Consider the following 24,827-nt stretch of genomic DNA (forward strand, 5'->3'; position numbering starts at 1 on the left):
TAGAAGTATTATTATCTCCTCCTTTAAAATTCAGTTAGCAGCAAGGGCATGCTGTTCAGAAAATACAATTAACAAGACTGATCTCATTCATTTTACTGGACTTCTTATGTTGAAAGTGGCTGTTTTTAATTCAGCATAAAATGATACTGTTACAGGAAGCCAAAGTTGGCCAATGTAATTTTTTCTTGTATATTTAAAGAATAATTATCTCCCCAACTTTTGTTTATTATTTTTATGTACTGTCTAGTATTCTTAATTTTAATTTTTCATAATTATAATATGTATTAGTGTATTTTGTTAATGTACTACCACATTAATCACAGCAACAATTTAAGGAATAACATGACAGGACATAAACAAGTGCATATTTGATTCAGCCAACATTTTCATTAATTCTCAGTTTCTCTTTTTCACTCAGAAATACCTACCTACTGATATCTCAGAATCTGGCATACATCCTATATATTTTTGTGGTGCTCATTATATTGAAATGTTGCTGAAGACTGAGGTTCCACTTGTCTTTTCAGCTTTCCATATGTCTGGATTCACCCCATCACAGGTAAACACTTCAAGAGATTTACTTTGTTTAACTGATAAATCAAGGATACTTTTTTAAAAATCAAATTCTCAGTCTTACAAAATATAGGATATATATAGAATTATTTTTATCAATAATATATATATATATGTTTCATCTTTAATATGCCAATCCAGACTGATCATTTGTTATTTCCTCTTTATTAAAAATCAAAGTAATACTTTCTTCTTTATCATTATGGAATTTTGGACTAGTTGACTGGTAAAAAGTTCTTCCAGTTATATTTAAAGATTCTATTATATTGGGACTCTGTCACAGTTTGAGAAAGGTAGCCTGGAAAGATCACTAGAGTAGTACTTAGAGGAACCTGTGTTCTAATCCTTGCTCTGTCACTAACATTTGGTTTAAATTAGACCAGTCACAATCCTTCTTTCTGCTTCAGTTTCCTTATCTATAAGGTTGTTTTAAGCATTAAGGCTTTATGGTTCCATGACTATATCCCTAGGATTGGGTGGGAGGAAGGAATTTTGCATCCATTTTTGCATTTCCCTGGCTTCAGCTTATTATGTTGCCTCTAGGGTTGGGGCTATTGTGTTCCTGGGCTTAATTAAAAACAAAACAACAACAACAAAACCACAAGAAAATAAATACATAAATACAACAACTAAGTGTAGCACTAAAATCTTGGACTCCCTTTCTACATAGGGAGTCTTCTGTGACTTCACTTGGCCTTTTTAACCTTGATGTTATTCTCAACTTCTTACTCTCTCACGTCCCACATATCTAATCAGTTGCTGAATTTTACCATTTGCACTCTCATAACACCTTTCAAGCTCAATGCTCCTTCTCTACTCATACAGCCCTAATGTTGGTTAAGGTCTCATCAATTCCTGACTCAACTATTACATTGAGCTCCTACTTGGTCTCCCTGCCTCCAATTGTTCCCTTCTCGATATCTCCTCTACACAGCTGCTAAAGAGATTCTTTTTTTCTTAAGTTCAAAGTTGACCATGGCCCCTGCTCCATAAAGTCCATTGGATACCTATTTCCTCTGTGATAAAATATAAACTTGACTTTGGCTTTAAAATTTCTTTACAATATGGCTACAGTCTTTCTTATTAACCTCATTATATGTTAGTCTCCTTCTTCCACCCAAACTAGCTTTCTCTTTTTCTCACACCCAACATTCTATCTTTCATCTCTATGCCTTTGCATTTGTCCCTTTGTTCGGAAAGTATCGCCTTTCATAGAATCTCTTACTTCTTTCAAGATTCATCTTGCCCACTACTTTCTGCACAACCCCTCCACTTGCTAGTGTCCCCCCACCCCAAGTACCATGTATTTATTTTGTATATTCTCATATGTATATACACACACATTGCCTCCTCCAGTAGAATTTAACTCTTTAAGAACAGGAACTGTTTAATTTATGCCTTCTCCCAACCTAGCACACATAATTAGGTTCTGGTATGCATACACATACAAGTACATAGTATGGCCTTAATAAATGCATCTCGATTGATTGAATGATTGAGTGATTTATCTTTTACCTAACTGGATTGGGATTTGTGTGACCTGAGTGTACATTAGAGAGAGTCAGTTGAATATGTGTAGAGAAGCCAAGAGCTCTTTTTACCTATATGTACAAATATAAGGAAGTAAAAAAAAAAAAACGAATCTAAATGTGTATTTTCCATAGGCATTTCTTCCCATTATGAATTGCCAAGACATATTTCCACAAGAATTGCTCCTGACTCTTGGATGATGGATGGGAAACAGTGGGCTGAAAGCAGGGTTACCCTCTTATCTGTGCCATTATGTGCTACGAACTATGCTAGGAGTTGAGGATATAGAATAAAAAGTGAAGCATTTCTTGCCCTCAAGGAGCTTACATTCTAGTGGAGGAAACAACATGCAAACATTTAAGTTGTGTGTGTGTATGTGTATTTTATATGTGTGTATATATATATATATATATATATATATGTATATATATATATATGTACACACACACACACACACATACTTATATATAATGTCTCTGTGTCTCTTCTCTCTCTCTCTATCTCTCTTTCTCTCTCTCCTCCCTTCCTCCTTTTCTTTCTCTTAACAAAAATTGTGAGGTATATATTCACACTATATAGTGTGTACATAATACATATACAACATGGTATGTATATACACAGCACACACACACATATATATACCATATGAATATGTCAAGTATATGCATGTAAACATGTGTATGATATTTATATAAAGAGAATATAAATATCTTATATATGTACACATATATGTTTAAGATTATGCATAGATACTATATGTATGTATATATACATATTTTCTATGTATGCATATATACACACACATGTAAAATGTAAACATGATATCTGTGTATATGTGTAGGTGTGTATGTATAATAATCAGATAATTTTGTGAAGAAGTCACTATCAGCTGAAGAAAGATTAGTGATGTTTGGGCTGAGGTTTGAAGGAAACCATCGATTATAAGAGGTGGCTATAAGATGAATCGTATTCCAAGAATGAGGTATAGCCTGTGAAAAAGCATGAAGGTAGGAGATGTTAATGCCTTGTGTATGTAAGGGTCAATAAGAACATCAGTTTGACTGGACCATAGTAGTGCTTGAAGGGGAATAATGTATAATGAGCCTGGAAAGGTAGGTTGGAACCAGGTTGTGAAGGACTTTAAATATCAAAAAGAATAGCCTGTATTTGCTACTAGAGGAAGTAGACTTTATTGAGCAAAGGAATTATGTGGTAAGACCTTTGTTTCAGAGCTCTCTTTAGTAACTTATGGATAAAGGATGTTAATTATATTGAATAGCATATGTCCATTTTTATTTTAAAAAAAAAACCTCATCTCTTTTGGTGCTATACTTTTACTTCATATATTGACTGCTAGCATCAGAGCGCTAGATTTTAGGATGTACCCAAGAGCAAGGTACATAGAATAAAGGTGACATTTTGGCTTTCTCACAGTTTTATTCTTTGCATGTTACAATGCATATTTTTCCATAATGCCACCGTTAACTAATGGATTATCACATATTATCTTTTCATGTGTGAATGGACTTTTAAAAATCTTAGTGGAGAAAAATCTATAATACCTTTACTAGGTGGCATAGTAGATATTAATGAAATTAAGTGAAATTAATTCAGCTGACAGAGTCACCTCTGTGTCATGACACATCAAAATAAGACTAATATTTATGAATAACATGTTACATGTTAACTAATAATAACATTTATATGGTACTATATAGAGTTTCTCGAAGTAACCTTACATTTCAGTTTAAGTTGTTGTGCAAGTAGTAAATTTACTTAAATAATTTAACTAAGAAGACAAGTAGACAAGTTCTATTTGATAGAACGCTATCTTGGAGTCAAGAAAACCAGAGTTTAAGTACTGACTTAGACGCAAAACTGACTGTGTGACTCTGGACAAAGCACTTGACATTCATCGCTGCAGACGTGAAGTGTCAAACACTGTGAGGGCTCATAAATGCTTCTGAGTGCCCCTGAGCCAGATTAAAATGTAATTGGGAAATATTTAGCTAAGTAAATAAAAATATAATAAAGCATAGAGGATATTAATATGTGGTTTTCTAAGTCAACATGTGGCCCAAAGGGATGATGGAATACTATTGTATTATAGGAAATGATGAATAAGATGTTCTCAGAGAAACCTAGGAAGACTTAGATGACCTGATGCAAAATGAAATGTACTTTGTACAAACTCACAGCAGTATCATAGGATGATCCCTACGAATGACTTAGCTATTCTCAGCAGTACAGTGATCCAAGAGGACTCTGAAAGACTTATGATGAAAAATCCCTGAATGCATCCATCTGAATGCAGATTGAAGCATTTTTTTTTACTCTCTTTATTTTTCTTGAGGGTTTTTTTGTCTATGTTTTCTTTCACATGACTATTAGGAAAATGTTTTGCATGACTTAAAAAAATAACTCTTCCTCCTTCTTTTTAAAGGTGTAGGACCATGGTTGTAGAATGCTGAATTTAATATGAGACTTGTTGGTATTTTGGTAATGTTTGTTAACTTTTTTCCCCTCTTACTCCTTTTTAGTCTTTAGCCTTCAGGAATACAGTTGCAAATATAGGTGATATAAAAACAAAAGATATCAACAAAATTTATTTCTTAAAAAGAATGTTTTTGTTTAATTTTAGATATGTCAGCAATGGATAACTCAGTGTTTCTGGAATTATTTGGATTGGATTGAAATCTGTCACTACATTGCCACTTGTGTCTTTCTTGGTCCTGATTATCAGATATACATATGTATATGTATATTAAAACATTTGCAGCAAGACATTCTAAAGCATACCCAGTCTCAGGATTTACAGATTTTTCTTAAAGTAAGTCTATTTTTAATTTCATGGGCAACACATAAATTAAATATTGTATTATTTTTAAGTGGAGTATTTTTATACCAAGTCATCTATATATCTATCTATATGCACTTATGTATGCATAAATACATAGATACACATATATATGCACACATGCATGTATATGCGCATGTATTACCACATGCCTATATGCACACATATGCACTGTGTATATATGTATGTGTGTATATAAATTTATGGAGAAGAGAATGCATATACCTATATCCTTCTATTGAATTTTAGAATATTATCAAAAACAGGTAGTTTTAACCCCTACCCCATTTTGTTGTTTTGTTGCTGTTTAAAAACATTTTCTCTGTAATTTCACATTGGCTTTATCTTTCATTAACAATAGATATCTTTTAGTTACTTTCTATTTGGTAAATAATGGTGTTAGACTATGTGGCAGTCCAACTATTCAAAGGAAAATCATTTGAAAGATACTAAGTTTGAAAACTTGTAAGTTTTGTTTAAGCATGCAATACTAAAATTCAGTCTGAAAAAAAGTTTTCATTAAAATATTTTTGTACTTCTTCATCTTGCATAATTAATTGAAAAAGTGAATTTCACTTAGAAATATTAATAATTAAATATTAGATGTTAAAAATTAAACCCATAACAAGAAATATAATAACATATAATTTAGTTTTCAGGAATTTTATTTGGGTAACATTTCATGTGCTAAGATCACTTAATATGGAATCAGAAGACAAGTTAAAATAATAGCTCTGTCATCATCTAGTGGTGGAATCGTAAGCAAGTCACTTTAATCTATTTCAGTTTTCTCATTGGTTAAAATAAAAGGGATGGGGATGGGGAGGATCAGACTTAATGATCCATTAAGTCCCCTTCTTGCACAAAACCCATATGATTCTGTGAGCCTCTAAAATACTGGAAGGCATGTGTCAAATGGAATATATTCAAACTAATTTTTAAATGTTATATTCAAATAAATGTAATCATTTCTTGAATTGTGGTTATAATAACTAATTGTCTTGACTATCTGTAATCCACTCCCCCTACCCTGAAATTATTCCAGGCCACTATTCCTTTTCAGATAGCCCTAAGCCGACAATTCCACCTTAATGTGCAGCATTAAAAAAAATAGGGAATTTTCCCCCCTCCACCTCTCTTCTTTTTTATAGGTAAGGGCATCAGACTGCTCTTCATATTCTACTTGGTTTTACAACTTAGTTCATTCTATCTCAGACATTCTCTTCCTTACATGCAGATGCACATCTTCTTTGCCTTAATCCTCTTTTCTTCCCTTTCCTCTCTTTTTCTTCTTTCCCTGTTATACCAGGAAAATATTTTTTCCCTCTCTCCCTGTCCCTGTCCTATCTCCCTTTCCTTGCTCCATCTGTGAGTCCTAAACCTTGTTTGACAAATATGAATAGTATTTCTGATATATATATTTGTCAAAGAAAAGGGTTGTTTTATGTCTTGAAATGAAAAAAAGAGATAGTAAAGAAAGAGTCCCACTAATAGCACAAATGACACAAAGAAAGGCGAAAAGAAACTACAAACCTAGAGCTGCATAACAGGAATTAGAAAATGTGCATAGACAGTGCATCTGGACCTTCTGGGGAAGAAGTAATGTTCCATGCTTCCCATAATCATAAGAAACAATCTACAGCCACTAAAAGAGTACAAAGAAACCTTTTACTCACCCAAGAGGGAGGTATACCACTGTGCTTAGTGACTTGCTACTGAAGTAGCCTTACACAGATTTGATATAAATAATGAGATGTGCCATCTTCCTAAAACAGAGGTTCTTAATCATTCTTGTGTCATAGATGCCTTTGGCAGTCTTGTAAGTCCAATAGATCCCTTCTCAAAATGTTTTTAAATTCATAAAATGAAATACATAGGATTTCAAAAGAAACCAAAGATTAGTGGAAATATTTTTTTCTACACCGAAGTTCAGGGAACCCATGAAATCTATCCACAGATGACAAGTTAAAAACCATTGTCCTAGAAGCTATATATGAGACCTAAGGGAGCCTATTGATTCTTATTAAATATGCTCAACACTTCCTCATTTTGACTAATTTGGGAATCAGTGATTCATTAAACCTATTGACTAGGGGTGGAACCAAGATGGCAGAATACAGGAAACAGCCAAATTCTTGGAACATTCTTCTCTAATCAACTTTAAAATAATACTTCAAATCAAATTCTGTAGTGGCAGAGCCAACACAAGGTCAGAGTGAGATATTCTTCGAGTCCAAGGAAATTTAGGAGGCGAGAAGCAGAGACAGGTGACATGGGGGTGAAGATTAACCAAGAAATCACTTAGATGCAACACTAGTGGTGGAACTAGGTGATGGTGACAGAAGCAGCAGCAGCTTTGGGAACTCTCAAATCAGAGCTATTCAGGGGACCTGGCAAATGGATTCAGGACCAGAAATTGTCTGGCAGCTCCTTTGCATATACCCACTTCTGGGTCACAGTTTAAGGGCACAGAGGAACACTTTATGTGAAGGGGAGGAGGGGAATTTACAGCAAATTACTCTGATAAATGCTTTGTTTCTCCAATATATAGGGAACTGAACCAAATTTATAAAAATAAGAACCATTCCCCAGTTGATAAATAGAGGATATGAACAGGCAGTTTACAGATGAAGTAATTAAAGCTATCTATAATCATGTGAAAAATATTCTAAATTACTATTGATGAGAGATGCAAATTAAAATAACTCTGAGATACCACCTGAAACCAATCAGATTGGCTAATGTTACAGAAAAGGAAAAAGACAAATTAGAGGAGATATGGAAAAATTGGCACATTAATGCATTGTCAGTAGACTTGTGATTTAGTCCCACCATTCTGGAGAACAATTTGGAACTCTGCCCTAATACCTGTAAAACTGTGTGGCAATACCACTAGGTCTGTATCCCAAAGACATCAACAAAAGGAAAAGGGACCTATTTATACAAAAATATTTATATCATCTCTTTTTGTGGTGGCAAAGAATTGGAACTTGAGGGTATACCCATCAATTGGCAATTGGCTGAACAAGTTGTGGTATATGATTGTGATGGAATGTTATATTGCACTGTAAGAAACACTGAGCCAGATAGTGTCATAAAAACTTTCAAAGAGTTATGTGAACTGAAGCAAAATGAAGTGAGCAGAACCAGGAGAACACTGTACACAGTAATAGCAATATTGTAAGGGTGATCAGTTGTGAAAGACTTAGCTACTCTGATCAAGATGGTATCCCAAAAAATTCCCAAAGGATCCATAATGATAAAAACTACCCTCTTCCTGAGGGGGAACTGATTAACTCTGAAGGCATGGAGATTGAAGCATACTTTTTAAATGTCTTTATTTTTCTTGGGGTTTTTTGTTTGTTTGGATTTTCTTTTGCAATGTGGCTAATATGGAATTACGTTTTTCATGTGTAATTGATATATTACTTGCCTTCTCAAGGAGTGGGAAAGGGCAAGGGAGAGGAAGGGAATTCAGAACTCAAAATTTTTAAAAACGAAGGTTAAAAACATTTTTGTGTGTAATTGGGAAATATTTGACAAAATAAATAAAAGCTCTTCTTTAAACCTTTGGACTACAAATTTATGGGCATTTATTTACATTTTAGCCCAACCAGACAACTGATTGTTACCTAACGTTATGCATTTTCACAAATCATCTCCCATGCTTGGTGTGCGCTTCCTCCTTATTTCTCTTTTTCAGAATTCCTGTCTTCCCTCAATGTTTTCAGCCCAGGTACCATCTCTTCCACATATCCTTCCTCCTTTCAGGTTTTAACTCTCTTTCTTAAATATTCCCTGAGCCCTTTGTCTCCTTTTTTATCCCAACTCCAACTCCCTCCTTCTCTTAACTAAACCAAGAGCCAAAAGAGCCCTAGCCACTCTGGCTTATTGTCCTACCTTTGAATTACAGAGCTCAATCATAGTCTATATTATCTGAACCACCTAGCATAAAAAATATGTTAGTTGAAGATTGAAATGACTCATACTTTAAAGGTTAAAGATCTTTTAGCACAGGCTAAATATGATTTTATTGCTCAATTAATTTTTTGGATTAATTCAAAGCATGGAGAGATACAAATTATCTGACAATACACAAACAGAAATTTCACTTTTATCTGCCATGCTATTTGTTTAGAACTCTATTAATAATATACAATTATAGAACAACAGTTGATGATGATAAAAGTTCATAAAATACTACGAATTATTCTAGTATGCTCTGAAACAAGAAAAATTAAAATATTGCATAGTTTTAATTTTAATGGTGTTTTATAGAATTCTAATTGCTTAAAAAGCAGAAACATATGAGTTAATTCTATTAACCAGAAGATTTGACTATTAAGAGCATACAATCATTCCCTAATCATGCTACATAATAGATATTTTTTTTAAAGGATGATGCAACTAAGAATGCTTAGGTAAAGTTAAGAAGACATTAGAGTGGTAGACTAGGAAAAAATTATAGATATTAATATGTATTAGAAAGTATATGGTTAAATAAAGAAATGAGTAAACTCAGGACTAAAAAAATTAAAGTTAATATATCATCTTCCTTATGGGGTTGTTGTAAGGATCAAATGAGATATTATTTGTAAAAAAAAAATGCTTATCACACTGCATGGTGAATAGTAAGTGCAATATAAATGCTTATTCCCTTCTGCTTTCCCTTCTCTCAGGTTGTTAGAAATGTAGAACCTGGACACTTGGGGATAACAATTTTCTGATTTGTTTGCTCTAATACTGATAAAACTTGAGAACTTATGCTACTACCTTAGAGATAAACATCTACTTCCCCTACGTGAACTTTAGCTCACAAGGCATTAAGCAGAACAGATTTTATTTACATAGTTAAGCACATAGAAGACATTGGTTCTTGAACCCATAGAGTCAAGAACTCTTCCTTCTTCTTACATTCTCCTGTCTGTTTCTTCCTCAAGAGGGATACATTGCTATGAATCAGTATGGTCCTGGTTGAATCTCCACTGAAGTACAAGGCCAGGGTTTGTTTCACCTCTAATCAGACAGTTTGGGTTCTTCCGTATGCTATTTATCTCTCCTTGTGCATAGGCTTTCTAGTAGTTGCTTCTCCCCAGGAATGTTTGTATCTTCTCAAGGGCTACGAGCTCATTATGAAACAAAAGCATATATGGCTGCCAAGCAATTGCGCGTGTTATCACTAAATGCATTAAAGAAGTACATCGAGAATAAGGGAGCTATTTCATTCTGTCTTTACTGGTTAGAATTCATCTGGCATGCCATGTTTTATTTTTTTTAATGATATTTATTAAGAATAAGGGCAGCTAGGTGATACAGTGAATGGAAGGCTGGGTCTGGAGTCAGGAAGACTCATCTTCCTGAGTTCAAATCTGGCTTCAGACACTTACTAGCTGTGTGACCATGGGCAAATCACTCAACCCTATTTGCCTCAGTTTCCTCATCTATAAAAATGATCTGGAGAATGAACTGGTAGGAAACCACTCCAGTGTCTTTGTTAAGAAAATCCCAAATGGGGTCACAAAGAATTGGACATGACTGAAAACTCAACTCAACAACAAAATTTATTAAGAACACTTATCACTTAAATTCTGTCCAGAAGCTAACAACCAACTTGCTAAGGAGAGTTAAATCTTGCTGTCTGAGAAATAGTTGAATTAATTAAGTATATTTACCATCAATAAGAAAATATTTAAGAAAGAAAATATTACAGTTCTTAAGATATTTTAAGGACTGGATTTTAGAAAAAGAGTTAAACTTATTCTGCATAGACCCAGAAGACACAATTAGAACTAATTGATGGAAGTTACAGAGACATATTTTGACAGAACTTTCTAACAATTAGAGACATTAAAAATAGAATGGTTTTGCTTATTAGCTGCTAAGCCGTGGAATTCAGTAATAATTTGATGGTTTACTCCCCAGCAGAGATATTGCAGAGATTCCACCAAACGGCGGAAAGTTGGGCTCTGTAACCTTTTATATAGTCATTTCCAACTCTGTGTCTGTAACTTGGAGATCTCCCAATGCTATAGGTACTCTCTGTATGCATATGTTAGCCTGCATGTCATTATTTTGCAGTTTCTCCGACCAGGACTGGAATGCTCCCCACCCCCTCTCTTCTAAGACTATGCAAATTCTACTTCTTTCCCCGACTATTCCAGCTTATACTGTGCTCCTTCTTTCTCTGAGTGATCATTACACTTACTCTTTTCACCAGTCATCCTGACATTTAATCCCACATTCTTTTGTGTGTGCATTTATATGCTTTTTGTATACATGTAACTGTGGGCATGTCCTGTGTGTTTGTCATGAGTCCTCTTCTGTCTATATACTATTTCACTTAGTGATTTCATCAACTCCACGAATTCAATGATCATTTCTATACAGATGATTCTCAGTTCTACATACCTCATCCTAGTCTCTCTCCTATACTCCAGTTACACATCACCAATCTTTTGGACATATCAAATTGGATGTCACCCTAGGGGCAATTATTTTTCCACATTAAGAATCTCTGGGGCAGCTAGGTGGCACAGTGAATAGAGCACCCGTCCTAGAGTCAGGAGGACCTGAGTTCAAATCTGGCCTCAGACACGACACACTTACTAGCTGTGTGACCCTGGGGAAGTCACTTAACCCCAATTGCCCTGCCTTCCCCCCTCAAAAAAAAAAGAATCTCTACTCTCTCCTCTCTAAATACATTTCAAAATTTACATTAGTAGAGGGGAAAGCCTGTGTAGATAAAATTGCAGGTCACTGAAATATCTCAAAATAAGCTTCTATGGTTATCCTTTTATTTAACTTATGTATTTATATTTGGTCATTATTGTCACATAATTCTTATTGCCATGGAAGTTGCCTTATAATGTATTTTATAAGGTCCAAAGTCCCATCCAAAGGAAAGTTGTTATCATTATCATCAACTAACATGTACATTGCAAAGAAAAGCACTCTATAACCCTATAACGTAAGTTATTTTTAAATGTTAGGTTGAGAGCTACTGCTATAGTACACTTCAAGATGTTAAAGATATGCAAAAAAGCAGCAGATTGATTCTAAATTGGAATTGTTTACATTGTGCATTCTTTTCCTATTTTATCCTATTTAAAAGTGGAAGAAGGGTTTTAGAGGTTTCATGGGCACATTGCCATATAACGTGCTTCATTCACCTTATCACTTCCTGCTGCTATAGCAGGTCAGTAATGTTCCCTCTATATAAGTATGTTAGGGCTTTGTCTTGACTCATTTACTATTAACTTCTTTCCAAATATTGTAAATTAAGTGGCATCTACTTAAATTCTAATGCCATGAAAACATCAGTGCTATTACAAAAGCACTTTTAACTTATGTTGCAGCAGATGAGATCATTAGGTAGATACCAGACTAAAAGATATTAGGAAAGGGCCTTTATGACCTGGAACTGATAAACAAAAAGCAAAGGTCAAAATACTAATGACTGGAGTGCTTCCCTATCCACTACTTAAAAGAGAAAGAAAAATAGTGGTCTTTGCTAGGCTAAGAAAAAAATCATCCTCCCACCAAAAAAAAAGGAGCGGATTCTGGGAAGATGGCAGAGTAGGTCAGAAAATACCAAGCTCTCCAGATTTCCTCCACAAACAATACAAAATTCCACCTCAGGGTGAATGTCAAGCAGCAAAAATAAACAAGAGTTGAGTCAGAACAGTGGTCCTCTTGGGATAACCAGAGAAGATCCAAAGAAAGATCCCAGGACACCTGCGTGAAGTATAAACACCTACAAGCTAGCTTCCCTGAAATGGCAAGTGGGGAGCCCTGGGGGCAAATAGTGTTTGGAGGTAGCCTTCATCTCAGCCACCGGAATTTTTACCTCTTAGATGTGTGGCGAGTCAGGTATCTGAGTAAGGGAAGATTGAGGAAGCCAGCTGAGCTGCCAACACTTGATCCTGAGAAAGAAGGAACCGCATATGCCTGGTAAATGTAGAAGCTCTGGGGTGGGGATGCTGCTGGCTGTGGTCACTTACACAAGAGCTGAGGTCCTGATTTCATTTCCAGGTCAGAAGGGAAAACTGAAAGTTGTAGCCACCGGAAGGTTCTCAGGGAGTAAGAACATTTCCAGCTTCGTGTGCTGGGAGGCCCTAGCTGTGGCTTGGAGGGGGAAATGGTACAGAAGTTGGGTCCAGGACAAAGCTCAAAAATAACATCAAGAAAGACCTGAAGCCAGAGGTACCAACCCCCAGGCCCCAGAATTAAAGATGATTATAACGACAAGCTCATATTTTTTTAAATGAGCAGGCAAAGGAGAAAGAACCCAACCATAGAAAGTTACTGTGGAAATAGAGAAGACTGGGGTTCATCTTCAGAAGAAGACACTGAAGCAAAAAAAAAAAGGCTCTTCTACCCCAAAGAGTAACATAAAATGGTCACCTGCCCAAAAAGAATTTGGAGAAGAACTCAAAAAAGACTTCAAGAGAGACTGATGAATTTTTTTTAAAGTAAGAACAATCCCAGATTAACAAGAAGATTATGAAAAGAAAGTCAGCCAACTGGAAAAGGATATCCAGAATCTTAAGGAAGAAAACAACTCCTTGAAAATTAGAATTGGGCAAGGGGAAGCCAGTAAAGTTATAAGACCAAGAAATAACAAAACAAAATATAAAGAATAAAAATAAAAAAAAAATAGAGAATGTGAAACATAAGAAAAACAACCGATCTGGAGAACAGATTAAGAAGAGAAAACATAAGAATAATCAGGCTACCTGAAAGCTACAATCAAAAAAAGACTCGATACAATAATACAAGAAATAATTAAATAAAATTGGTCTAAAGTGTTAGAACAAGAGGGGAAAGTAGACATAGAAAATGTCTACCAATCACCACCTGAAGAGAACCCATGAGGAAAACTTTCAGGAATATCATAATCAAATTCCAAAACCTCCAGCTCAAGGGGAAAATACTACAAACAACAAGAAAAAAAATCAAATGTATGTATGTGTGTGTCTATATGTATATGCATATGTAATGGACATTGTGAACAACTAGAAATGCATTCTTTTAAGGATCTTTAATGTATATTGAAATTATTTTTCCCAGATAGTAAAGCTTAATTTATCTTGTTAAGAATGACAAGTTGTAAGGCCTCTAAATTTATATTTTTTAGCAATGTTGATAGTAATATCCTAATACATGGAGGTCATACAAAGGATAGACAAATCAAGCAGTGTAACACTGTCATTATTGTATGGTCATTTGAATTGAATTCTTCAGCTGAAAGATTATTCGTATATCAGGTTGAAAGAAGTCTTTTTTTGAAAAGGAAAGAATGAAATCTGAATAACTCAAGACTTTTTTTTTTAGAATTCAGTATTTTTATTTTTTTTAGATTTTTTATTTGATATTTTTTAGTTTTCAGCATTGATTTTGAGTTACAAATTCTCTCCCCATTTCTGCCCTCCCCCCATTCCAAGATAGCATATATTCTGATTGCCCCATTCCCCAGTCAGCCCTTCCCCTTGCTTTCTTGTAGGGCAAGGTAGATTTCTATGCCTCATTGCCTGTATATCTTATTTCCCCATTGCATGCAAAAACCTTTTTTTTTTTTTGAGCATCTGTTTTTAAAACTTTGAGTTCCAAATTCTCCCCTCTTCCCTCCCCACCCATTCTCCCTAAGAAGGGAAGCAATTCAACACAGGCCACACATGTATCATTATGCAAAATAGTCATGTTGTGAAAGACTAACTATATTTCCCTCCCTCCTGTCCTGTCCCCCTTTATTCCTTTTTCTCCCTTGAACCTGTCCCTTTTCAAAAGTGTTTGCTTTTGATTACTTATTCTTCCTATCTGCCCTCCCTTCTATTGTACCCCTTTTTATCCACTTCCCCCTACTTTCATGTGGGGTAAGATACCCAATTGAGTGTGTATGTTATTCCCTCCTTAGTTCTAATCCAGTGAGAGCAAGATTCACTCATTCCCCCTCACCTGCCCCCTCTTCCCTTCCTACAGAACTGCTTTGTCTTGCCACTTTTATGTGAGACAATTTACCCCATTCTATATCTCCCTTTCTCCCTCTCTTAATATATTCCTCTCTCATCCCTTAATTGATTTTTTTTTTAGTTATCATCCCTTCATATTCAACTCACCCTGTGCCCATTGTCCATATATATATATATATATTTGTATATTCCCTTCAGCTACCCTAATACTGAGAAAGGTCTCATGAATTACACACATCATCTTTCCATGTAGGGGTGTAAACAAAACAGTTCGACTTTAGTAAGTCCCTTGCGATTTCTTTTTCTTGTTTACCTTTTCATGCTTCTCTTGACTCTTGTGTTTGAAAGTCAGATTTTCTATTCAGCTCTAGTCTTTTTACTGAGAAAGCTTGAAAGTCCTCTATTTTATTGAATTGGAACATGATACTCAATTTTGCTGGGTAGGTGATTCTTGGTTTTAATCCTAGCTCCATTGACCTCTGGAATATCATATTCCAAGCCCTTTGATACCTTAGTGTAGAAGATGCTAGATCTTGTATTATCCTGATTGTGTTTCCATAATACTCAAATTGTTTCTGTCTGGCAGCTTGTAGTATTTTCTCCTTGATCTGGGAGCTCTGGAATTTGGCGACAATATTCCTAGGAGTTTTCTTTTTGGGATCTTTTTCAGGAGGCAATCAGTGGATTCTTTCATTTTCTATTTTACCCTCTGACTCTAGAATATCAGGGCAGTTCTTGATAATTTCTTGAAAGATAATATCTAGGCTCTTTTTGTGATCATGGCTTTCAGGTAGTCCAATAATTTTTAAATTATCTCTCCTGGATCTATTTTCCAGGTCAGTGGTTTTTCCAATCAGATATTTCACATTGTCTTCCATTTTTTCATTCCTTTGGTTCTGTTTCATAATATCTTGATTTCTCATAAAGTCACTAGCTTCCACTTGCTCCAATCTAATTTTGAAGGTGGTATTTTCTTCAGTGGTCTTTTGGACCTCCTTTTCCATTTGGCTAATTCTGCCTTTCAAGGCCTTCTTTTCCTCATTGGCTTTTTGGAGCTCTTTTGCCATTTGAGTTAGTCTATTTTTTAAGGTGTTGTTTTCTTCAGTATTTTTTAGGTGTCTTTTAGCAAGTCATTGACTTCTTTTTCATGATTTTCTTGCATCACTCTCATTTCTCTTCCCATTTTTTCCTCTACTTGTCTTACTTGCTTTTCCAAATCCTTTTTGAGCTCTTCCATGGCCTGAGACCAATTCATATTTTTCTTGGAGGCTTTTGAGTAGGCTCTTTCACTTTGTTGACTTCTTCTGGCTGGATGTTTTGATTTTCTTTGTCACCAAAAAAAAAAGATTCTAGAGTCTGAGTCTGAGTCCTTTTTTGCTGCCTGTTCATATTCCCAGCCAACTACTTGACCCTTGAGCTTTTTGTCAGGGTATGACTGCTTGCAGAGTAGAGAGTATTTTGTCCCAAGCTTTAGGGCCCTTGTGCTGATGTTTTCAGAGCTACTTCTCCACAGCAAGCTCTGCCACAGCAGCGCTCCTCCTCCCCCAAGAACCTCCAACCCAGAGTGCTACTCAGAGTCAAGCAGGCTCTGCACTCCTGCTCTGATCTGCCACTTAATTCCTCCCACCTGCTGGGCCTGGGGCCTGAAGCCACTGCAGCTGGAAGCAGCCCCAGAGCTGCACCACTTCTTCACCCCCGGGGCTGGGGCCAACAGTGCACTCCTTTCACTCCATTCTAGCAGTTCCCCCCACTAACCTTCTCGGTTGACTTTGGCATTTTTTGGGTTGAGAAGTCTGGTAACTGCCACAGCTCAATGATTCAGGGCCCTGTGGCCCATTCCGCCCGGCTCCCAGTCTGGTTGATCCTGGCGAGGCCCACACCGGGCTCTGCTCTGCTCCGCTCCCAGCTCTGTGCGATAGACCCTTCCCCAAGACCATCCAGGCTTTCCTGGGGTGGAGCCCTGCTTCCCTCTGTTATTTTGTGGATCCTACAGCTCTAGAATTTGTTCATAGCCATTTTTTACAGGTGTTTCGAGGGACCTTGGGGAGAGCTCATGCAAGCCCCTGCTTTCCAGCTGCCACCTTGGCTCCACCTCCCCAACTCAAGACTTTTCTGCACCCACCAGAAGCCACTGGAGAGAATAAAATTTGTTCTGAAGAGCGAAAGAATTTAATATACAACCCAATTTAATATACAACCTTGCAAATCTGAGTTTAATCATTAAAGAAAAAGATAGATGTTAAATTAAAAAAGGGTATTTGAGCACTCATTCAGTAAAAACCAGCCCTGAGGTTATTTGCTTTGCAAATACCCCAAGACCCCCCCCAAAAAAGTAGTAAACAGAGCAACCAAGGAAGGCACAGATCTTGAAATAAGGGGGGAGAGGGAGAAGGAAAAATAAAAGGAAAAGACACGTATGGGGTTTACAACAACTATAACAGATTAACAATCTGTTGTTAGTTTTACTTTCTAAAAATAAACAAGGAGATAAAGATCTGTCAGTGAACATTCAGTAAAATTTTACTGTGTCAATCACCAGGCTAAGCACTGAAAAGACAGTGTCTGCCTTCAAGCAGTTTACCTTCTAATGGAACAAGACACAAAATGAAACTGAAAGAGTGATTGAAGGGTGGAGGGGTACTCAGCTGGATGAATGGTAGAAGAAGTCTACAGTGAACCTGGAAAAGAATTCGACCTTACTGACCTGGGTACCTTCCTTAAGTGGAAGGTCTGTGAGGAGCCATCCAATCAGTAAAAGAGGTCTCAGGTGCAGAGAATAAGGCTGAAGTGGGTGAAAGGTGAAAGTGGAAGTCCAATAGAAGTGATAGTGAAAGAACAGGCTTGAAACATGGACTAAAACTTCACAACACCCTACCCACAGGTGAATCGGTGTATTTTGTATGTGTGCCTAATGTGTGAGGGGTGAGGGAAGGGAGGGAGGGACTAAACTGAATATCGGAGAGCCCATAAGAGAGGTGAGGAGAGGAAGAAGATAGAGGGGAATATATGGTATGATCAAGTCAAAGATTAATCATGGAGGTGAAGTCAACCCATAGTTTCTCAGGAAGAAAAGCACCTATATGAGAAAGGGTGAAGAGGCAAAAGGAAGGATTGAAGCAGAAGGAAAGAAAAGGGGTAAATCATTTCAGAACTGAGAGAGGGTTCCACTGATGAACATTCCCATAGGGGAAGAGATATATTCTATAATGTGACATGAGAACCTTACAATGGGTGTAATCTTCAGATACTTGATTCTTAGAGAAACCATTCGTCTTGCCTCAGGAGAAAAGGTATCAGCTTCTATAGGCCACTTGCAAGTAAGGTGGATTTTTAAGGTGGATTTTAGTGTGTAAAGTGGATTTTTGTTATTTCTTAAAATTCAGTTTCCAAGGATCCATGGTCATAACAATCTCCATTTCCCAGGCTCATTGTTCAAAATATTTCTACCACGCTTGTGCAGCGTTATGTAATGATAAATAATATAAACGTGTGCTGAAATTGTAAACATCCTCTCCGACTTCTCAGTGAGACATAGGGATGAGGTGATGTAACCTTGTGAAGCTGTTGCTGGCAATATGCCTTTTTTGTCTGTTGCCCTACAAAGCAGGTGGGCAGTAGTCAGTGATTGGGGAACCCTGAGGGTTGATGCTGTGTGTGCCTTGATCAGCCCCCATCAAGGCTTGAGGGGAATCTGTGTTTGCCTTAACTGGCCCCCATTGAGGCTTGAGTGGATTTAGGGGAATTCACAAGTTGTGCCTGTCAAGATTGAGGCCATTGAGATGTAGGGGTAGTTGCCCTGCCTTCTGCCAGCCCCTGCAAGAAGGGTGATTAGGGAAGGCTGTAAGAGTTTGTACTCATTATCAGCAACCATTGTGACAATACTAGACTAGAATAAAGTAAGATTATTAACCCCTTTGAAGCTCTTTCCTATTTGACCAGATCAAGAGTGATCCTGTGCTAGCAGCCATGCTGTATGCTAGTGTTATCTGTCTTCCATCACTGATACTCAGAAAAGTAGGAAGTTTGAACCCAGAGTGGAGATTTCATGGCAAATGTGCAAGTAGTCATAATCATTATTATTATGAGGGAGAGGACACGAAGGGTACTAATGAACTGCACAGTGAGGGACAGGAGAAAATTCTGAAGGTGGAGAAATACGTCTATGCTCTCTATCATATTCAGGAATTAGAATTTTCAAGAGCGAGGCACAACAGAAAAGGGGGTGGAACAAGAGTACAAGGCAATGACATAGATACTTTTTGGGGAAGAAAACTCAAAATATGTACCTTAGAAGCTTTAATTCTATGAGGAATATTTAGATTAAAGAAGCAATAAATAAATATAAGAGCAATGAATCAAAGAATAAAAAGTCTAAAATATTTAAAAGAGAACAGAAATAACAAAGAAATGAGGGAAAGATATCCTTTTTGAGAAAAGGGAACAGAAAATGAAATTAATGCTATCATACAACCAAATTGAAAGAGTTGAAAGAAGTAGAGGGATTTTATTTGACTATTTAATTGAGAAAAAAGAATGGAAGAATTAGGCAACTAGATTAAAGAAAGAAAATGGAATTAATGAATTAAACAAAACTAGGGAAAAGAATGAAAAATGGGAAGATGATGCTTGAGAATTAGAGGACAAGAGCCAGTGAGGATAAGGTTGTTTTAAATTAGATTAAGCTAAAAATAAATGGAAACAAATTACTGTCCTTACAGAAGTAGAGGCAGGAAATTTTTAATTTGGGATATGAAGTATCAGAGATAAATGGAGCAAAATACAAACCTCCTAAGTTTAAATGTCCAATGAAGCATAAAAACAACATATTGAATAGGAAAACAAAACCCCATAATCTGTTCCTTATAAGAAAGATTCAAAAACCAAAGATGCACACAGAATAAAATTGAGTGGATGGGGCAAAAATTTACACACACACACACACACACACACACACACACACACACACACACACATATATATATATATATCAACAGAGGAGTCTAAAAAAGCAGGAGTTACAATTATCCTAAAGGACAGAGCAAAAACAAGAATTCACAACATAAAAAAGATAGCTAAGGGAATTACATCATGCTAAATGGAACCATAGGCAACAAAGCAATATCACTGTTAAACATAAATGTTTCAAATGCCCTTGCACCTAAATCCATAAAAGAAATATTAACTGTTTTACAAAAGATAAGAGACAGCAATGCAAAGAGTGGCAGAAAATTTTAATGTCCCTCTTACCAGTTTTGGAGAAACCTAACAAAAAGTTAAACAAAAGGAAAAATATAGAATTTAACAAATATGAACATATACACATGTGTGTATATGTTCATTAATGTGATATGTGTGTGCACACATATGTATGTATATACATATATATTTCTTAGTACATATGTAACTTTTATAAAAATTGTCTGTATTAAGACACAGAGATATTGTAAGTAAATTTAAAATTTTAATTTAGAAGTAAAAATTAAAACACAGAAATAATAAATATGTCCTTTATAGCCCATAAAGTAATAAAAATAGTAATCAGTTTAGGAAGCACAAAGGACACAGAACCGAGTGGAGACTGTATAATATAATCTCCAAATCACAGAAATGGTTTATAATTATGTGAAATAAATTTCTGGTTGTTTTGAAAGACTAATAAAATTGATAAGTATTTAGCTGATGTGATTAAAAAGAAGGCAGAATTGATTTTGTTTTTGTTTGGTTTACTTATTTTATGTGAGTAAACCTTCTTTCCACCACTATCTAATATAATAAGCTTCTTGAGAATAGGAGGTAGGTCTAGCTCCAACCCTCACTTCCTCCCTCCTGGACTATTTCAGTAGCCTTCTGGTGGTTGGCCCACTTGCCATAAACCTCTTCACTACAATCCACCCTCTACTCAGCTGCCAATGTGACTCTCCTAAAGACCAGATGCAACCATGTCACCCCTTCTTCCCTCCCCCACACTCAACAAATTCAATTGGGTCCCTATCACCTCCAGCATCAAATACAAAACCTCTGGTGCTCAAAGCCCTTACTAACCTGTCCTCTATTCCATCTTTCTACTGGTTTTGGGCCTTATTCCCTGCCATATACTTTTTGATTTATTGTTTCTAGCATCCTTCAAAAAGTTACTCTATCTTTTGATTTCAGGTATTTGCCCTGGCTGCTTCCCATGCCTAGAATGCTCTCCCTCTTCATCTCTGATTCCTGGCTTTCTTGGCTCCTTTCAGGTCCGAGCTAAAATGTCATCTTCTACATGAAACCTTTCCCACCTCCCCCTTGATAGTAGTACCTTCCCTTTATTAATTATTTCCTATTATACTTACAGATAGCCTTTTTTGTACATAGTTGTTTGCATGTTGTCTCCTCATTAGCTTATGAACTCCTCAAATCCCCAATCTATCTTTTGTTTTTCTTTATATTTCTAGCATTTTGCATAGTGCCTGGCACTTAGTGGACACTTAATAAATGTTTACTGACTAATTATAGATTATATTCTTTTAATTTCTTGTGATGAGTACATTTTTTAAAATTGCATTTTACACTCTATGAACACTTCATTGCATTTTAACCTCTGATCTTGAATTATTTGATTGCCCTAGATTCAATCCAGACCAAATAAAATTGTGTAGTGAGTATAAGTAGGCTGTGACATATTACCCATAAAGAATTGTGAAGACGTGGCATAAAGGATAACGTCAGAAAGATGTATGAAAAGGAGATAGGGTAATTAAGAAGTGAAAACAAGGATCGCTGATAGACAGCCTTGGCATCTACAATATGTCAAAATAGATAAGGAGAAGGTCCCAAGCCTATTGAGGGAACCTGCTTTAGAGGATTTGTGGGGGGACAGGGACAATAACCATATGGCATATGGAGACATGAATGGTTTGCAATCTTGAGGAACATACATATTAATGAAATCATGGATCCAAGAAAATGTAATTTAGTCTCCTGTAAAATTTTCTACTTCTTGAAGATAGGTACCTATATATTGGGAGGTTGAGAAAGTAGAATGAGGGTAATAATTATAAAGCACTTTAGCAAAGCGATACCCTGTATATATTTATAAAAAATGTTGTGCTGGTGTTTTGCGTTGGGACATGATTGCTTAAGCAAGCTTGATATATATAAATTTTTTTCTGTGGTTCCAAGAGCTGTGCTTTTTCAGAAGGATGGTCATAGGGCTTTGTAATTTAGAGGAGAAAAATAGTACTATCTTTTAGCAGTTAATTTGCAGAATCAATTCAAGACAAATTTGTATTGTTTGTTGAATGCTGTTTGTGGAATTTGTAAATTTCAAAAACCAAAAAAAAACAAAAAGCATTTCATAGGAGATTTTTGGTACAGAAAACTCAGTTCGTTTATTTTAAAATATTGCCTGATGGAGGATACTCTGATTTCTCACATCACAAAAAATAAGAAGTTTTCTGGTAGTCTAAAATACCCAATCTGTAACAGGAGAAAAAGAAAAAGTTGATTGTTGATTTAAATGCAGACATTTAAAATTCTTAACTTGGGACTGAATATATTTTTCAAGTTAATGAATTTCCCTTTGTATTGTTTGGGCAGGAGGAAGCACTTCATGGATTTCGGGTGAGTGACTACTTTGAATACATGGAAAACTTGGAACAGAACTATAGGCCCATGCTACTGCAAGACATGAAGAGCATTCGAGTGCAAAGCACGTAGCTCCAGAGAACCAGCATTTCAATTTCATGTTTTAGTTGTTCTTAAAGGGCTACTGATTGTTTTATATTGGTATCCATAAAAATTCACGCTTTGTGAATGCACATATTGTAAAATCAATAATGAGGGTTTTGTGAATATAATAGTATTTTCAAGAAGGCATTATCTCAATTGGTGACCTGAAATGAATTCATTTTTCTAGGCTGGTTTACAATTGCCAGTAGATTGCTTTAGTGCCAGCCCTAGCTCACTTGTGGTCTTTATTTCTGTTTTCTGGGAGTGAATCCCAAACTATACCACCTTATTCCAATCAGGTCTTTGCCATCTAACTGAAATATTTCTAGAGAGTTTGGTAATAAAAAGTAATATTGAAAATAATCATCTTGCTAGCCTGTATGTGTCCATAGAGATAAGACAATTGTTTTCTGTATTCATGGCTCTCATTGTAGAAGAGTCTGAACTTTACGTGTAGAGGAACAGAGGACAGGGGCGCACTAATGTCTCATTATCTAATTATGTTCTAAAAGTTGGTATATGATACTTAGATCCATGTATAAATTTTCATATGAAAATCTCTACCCTTCTTACTTCAAAGTTAACTTGGCTGTTCCATCCTGATGAACATTCTATTATTGTTTTTTGACATGTTTTCTTTAGTGATTGATCTGATTTGGATTGCATTTGAAGTAGGAAATTAAAGCATTGATTTCTGAATTAATTTAAGTGAACACATCATTTTTTTCTTTTATTTGAATGGAAGTCTATCCTTAAGGAAAATTTGTCTGAACAAGTATGGCTCAAAGCTTGTTCCAATTTATTTTCATGTAGCATAACTGTCATTGTGTTTCTTATTTATGAAGAGTCTTTAGAGTATAAAAGTACACATTAAATAACCATTATTTTCAGTAGCACTTTCTATTTTAAATAAAAGTAGTCCAGTAGTAATATCTTGTTTTCAAATTTAACTTGAACAATTTTGCTGCAGGCTCTTCTCCCCAACCTCCCTCTTTTTAACCATTTGACCAAAAATGGTTTACAACAAACCATTTTTCTTTTTTGTACAAGAAATAAATGGCATGAGGCATGATGACTTGTATTATATTCAGTTCTGTGTGATTTTAAACTATTAGAACATCAGACTACCAAAATCAGGTTTTATGTTGTAAATGGCAATATGACCGTATCAGGAATGTTCTTCTCACAAGGCAGTCATAAAGTCTATCAAATAAAATAGAGTAAGTTAACTTGACATCCTGTACATTTTATCCATGGTTCATATGAATTTAGCTAGAGAGTCCTCTAGATGACCTAAAACACACAGCTTTGTCTACTTTCAAACTTAATTTTCAAAACCTATTTTACAGAACCTGTAATATAAGTTTATGGTTCCCTTTCTTCCCATTCTATTCCTGAATTATTATTGTTGGTCCTAAGAAATTTGTGGTGCTTTATTTCTTTTTAAAAGCAACTCCAAAGTAATTGGAAATATGAAATGGGAAAAGGAGAAACAATAAATTAATTTTAGAATGTTCATTGTTGTTTTTGATTGGAAACTGAGGTAGGATATAATACACAAAAATTGCACTTTTAGAAGGCTGACTTCAGTGAGAGCCAGGAGGCTAACTTTAACTTTCACTGGAAAAGTAAGTAATGCTAGTGATTTGGTTAGTGGAAGGCAGTTAAAAGATATTCTAGCCCATGTGGCAGCTCTTGTGAATTTACTTTGTATAAGTTATTTAGTTTTTATCAATGTAGTTTGGAGAAAAAAGTGAATATGACCCACCTTTTGATATACTTTTTTTCTTTTCCTTTTGATTATTTAGGGTTTGTAAGCCCCTGAGGACAAAATGCTGGCCTGAAGTCAGGAAGACTTAAGTTCAAATATGACTTCAGAGGTTTGCTAGCTGTGTGACCCTGGGCAAGTCACTTAACCCTATTTGCCTCAGTTTCCTCTTCTGTAAAATGAGCTAGAGAATGACATGGCAAAACACTCCAGCACCTTTGCCAAGAAAACTCCAAATGGGGTCACAAAGAGTCAGACATGACTGAAACAACTGAACAACGACAACAATCCCCTAAGGCAGGGCCAATTTATATTTCTTTTTTTTTGTATAGCATACTTGATACACTATTTATAATTCAGTTATAATAAACTATATTTTATGACATAGCATTGTATCAGTAAGGCAAGATTTATGACCTCAAGG

At 35.7% G+C, this 24,827-nt stretch overlaps 1 protein-coding gene across 6 annotated transcripts in view; it reads left to right on the plus strand.

Annotated features, from left to right (window-relative positions):
• Nucleotides 1-23,338, plus strand: part of TBC1D32 (TBC1 domain family member 32) — a 208,766-nt gene extending 185,428 nt beyond the window's left edge. For all 6 annotated transcript variants that reach the window (XM_036767860.1, XM_036767862.1, XM_036767861.1 and 3 more), the window contains 3 exons: nucleotides 419-559; nucleotides 4,745-4,933; nucleotides 22,504-23,338. In XM_036767860.1, the coding sequence (XP_036623755.1) occupies nucleotides 419-559; nucleotides 4,745-4,933; nucleotides 22,504-22,623 (450 nt within the window). In that variant the 3' untranslated portion in view covers nucleotides 22,624-23,338. The remainder of the gene's footprint in view (nucleotides 1-418; nucleotides 560-4,744; nucleotides 4,934-22,503) is intronic.
• Nucleotides 23,339-24,827: the final 1,489 nt, after the last annotated feature.

The sequence above is a fragment of the Trichosurus vulpecula genome, chromosome 7, assembly GCF_011100635.1.
Source record: "Trichosurus vulpecula isolate mTriVul1 chromosome 7, mTriVul1.pri, whole genome shotgun sequence".
Classification (NCBI taxonomy): Eukaryota; Metazoa; Chordata; class Mammalia; order Diprotodontia; family Phalangeridae; genus Trichosurus; species Trichosurus vulpecula.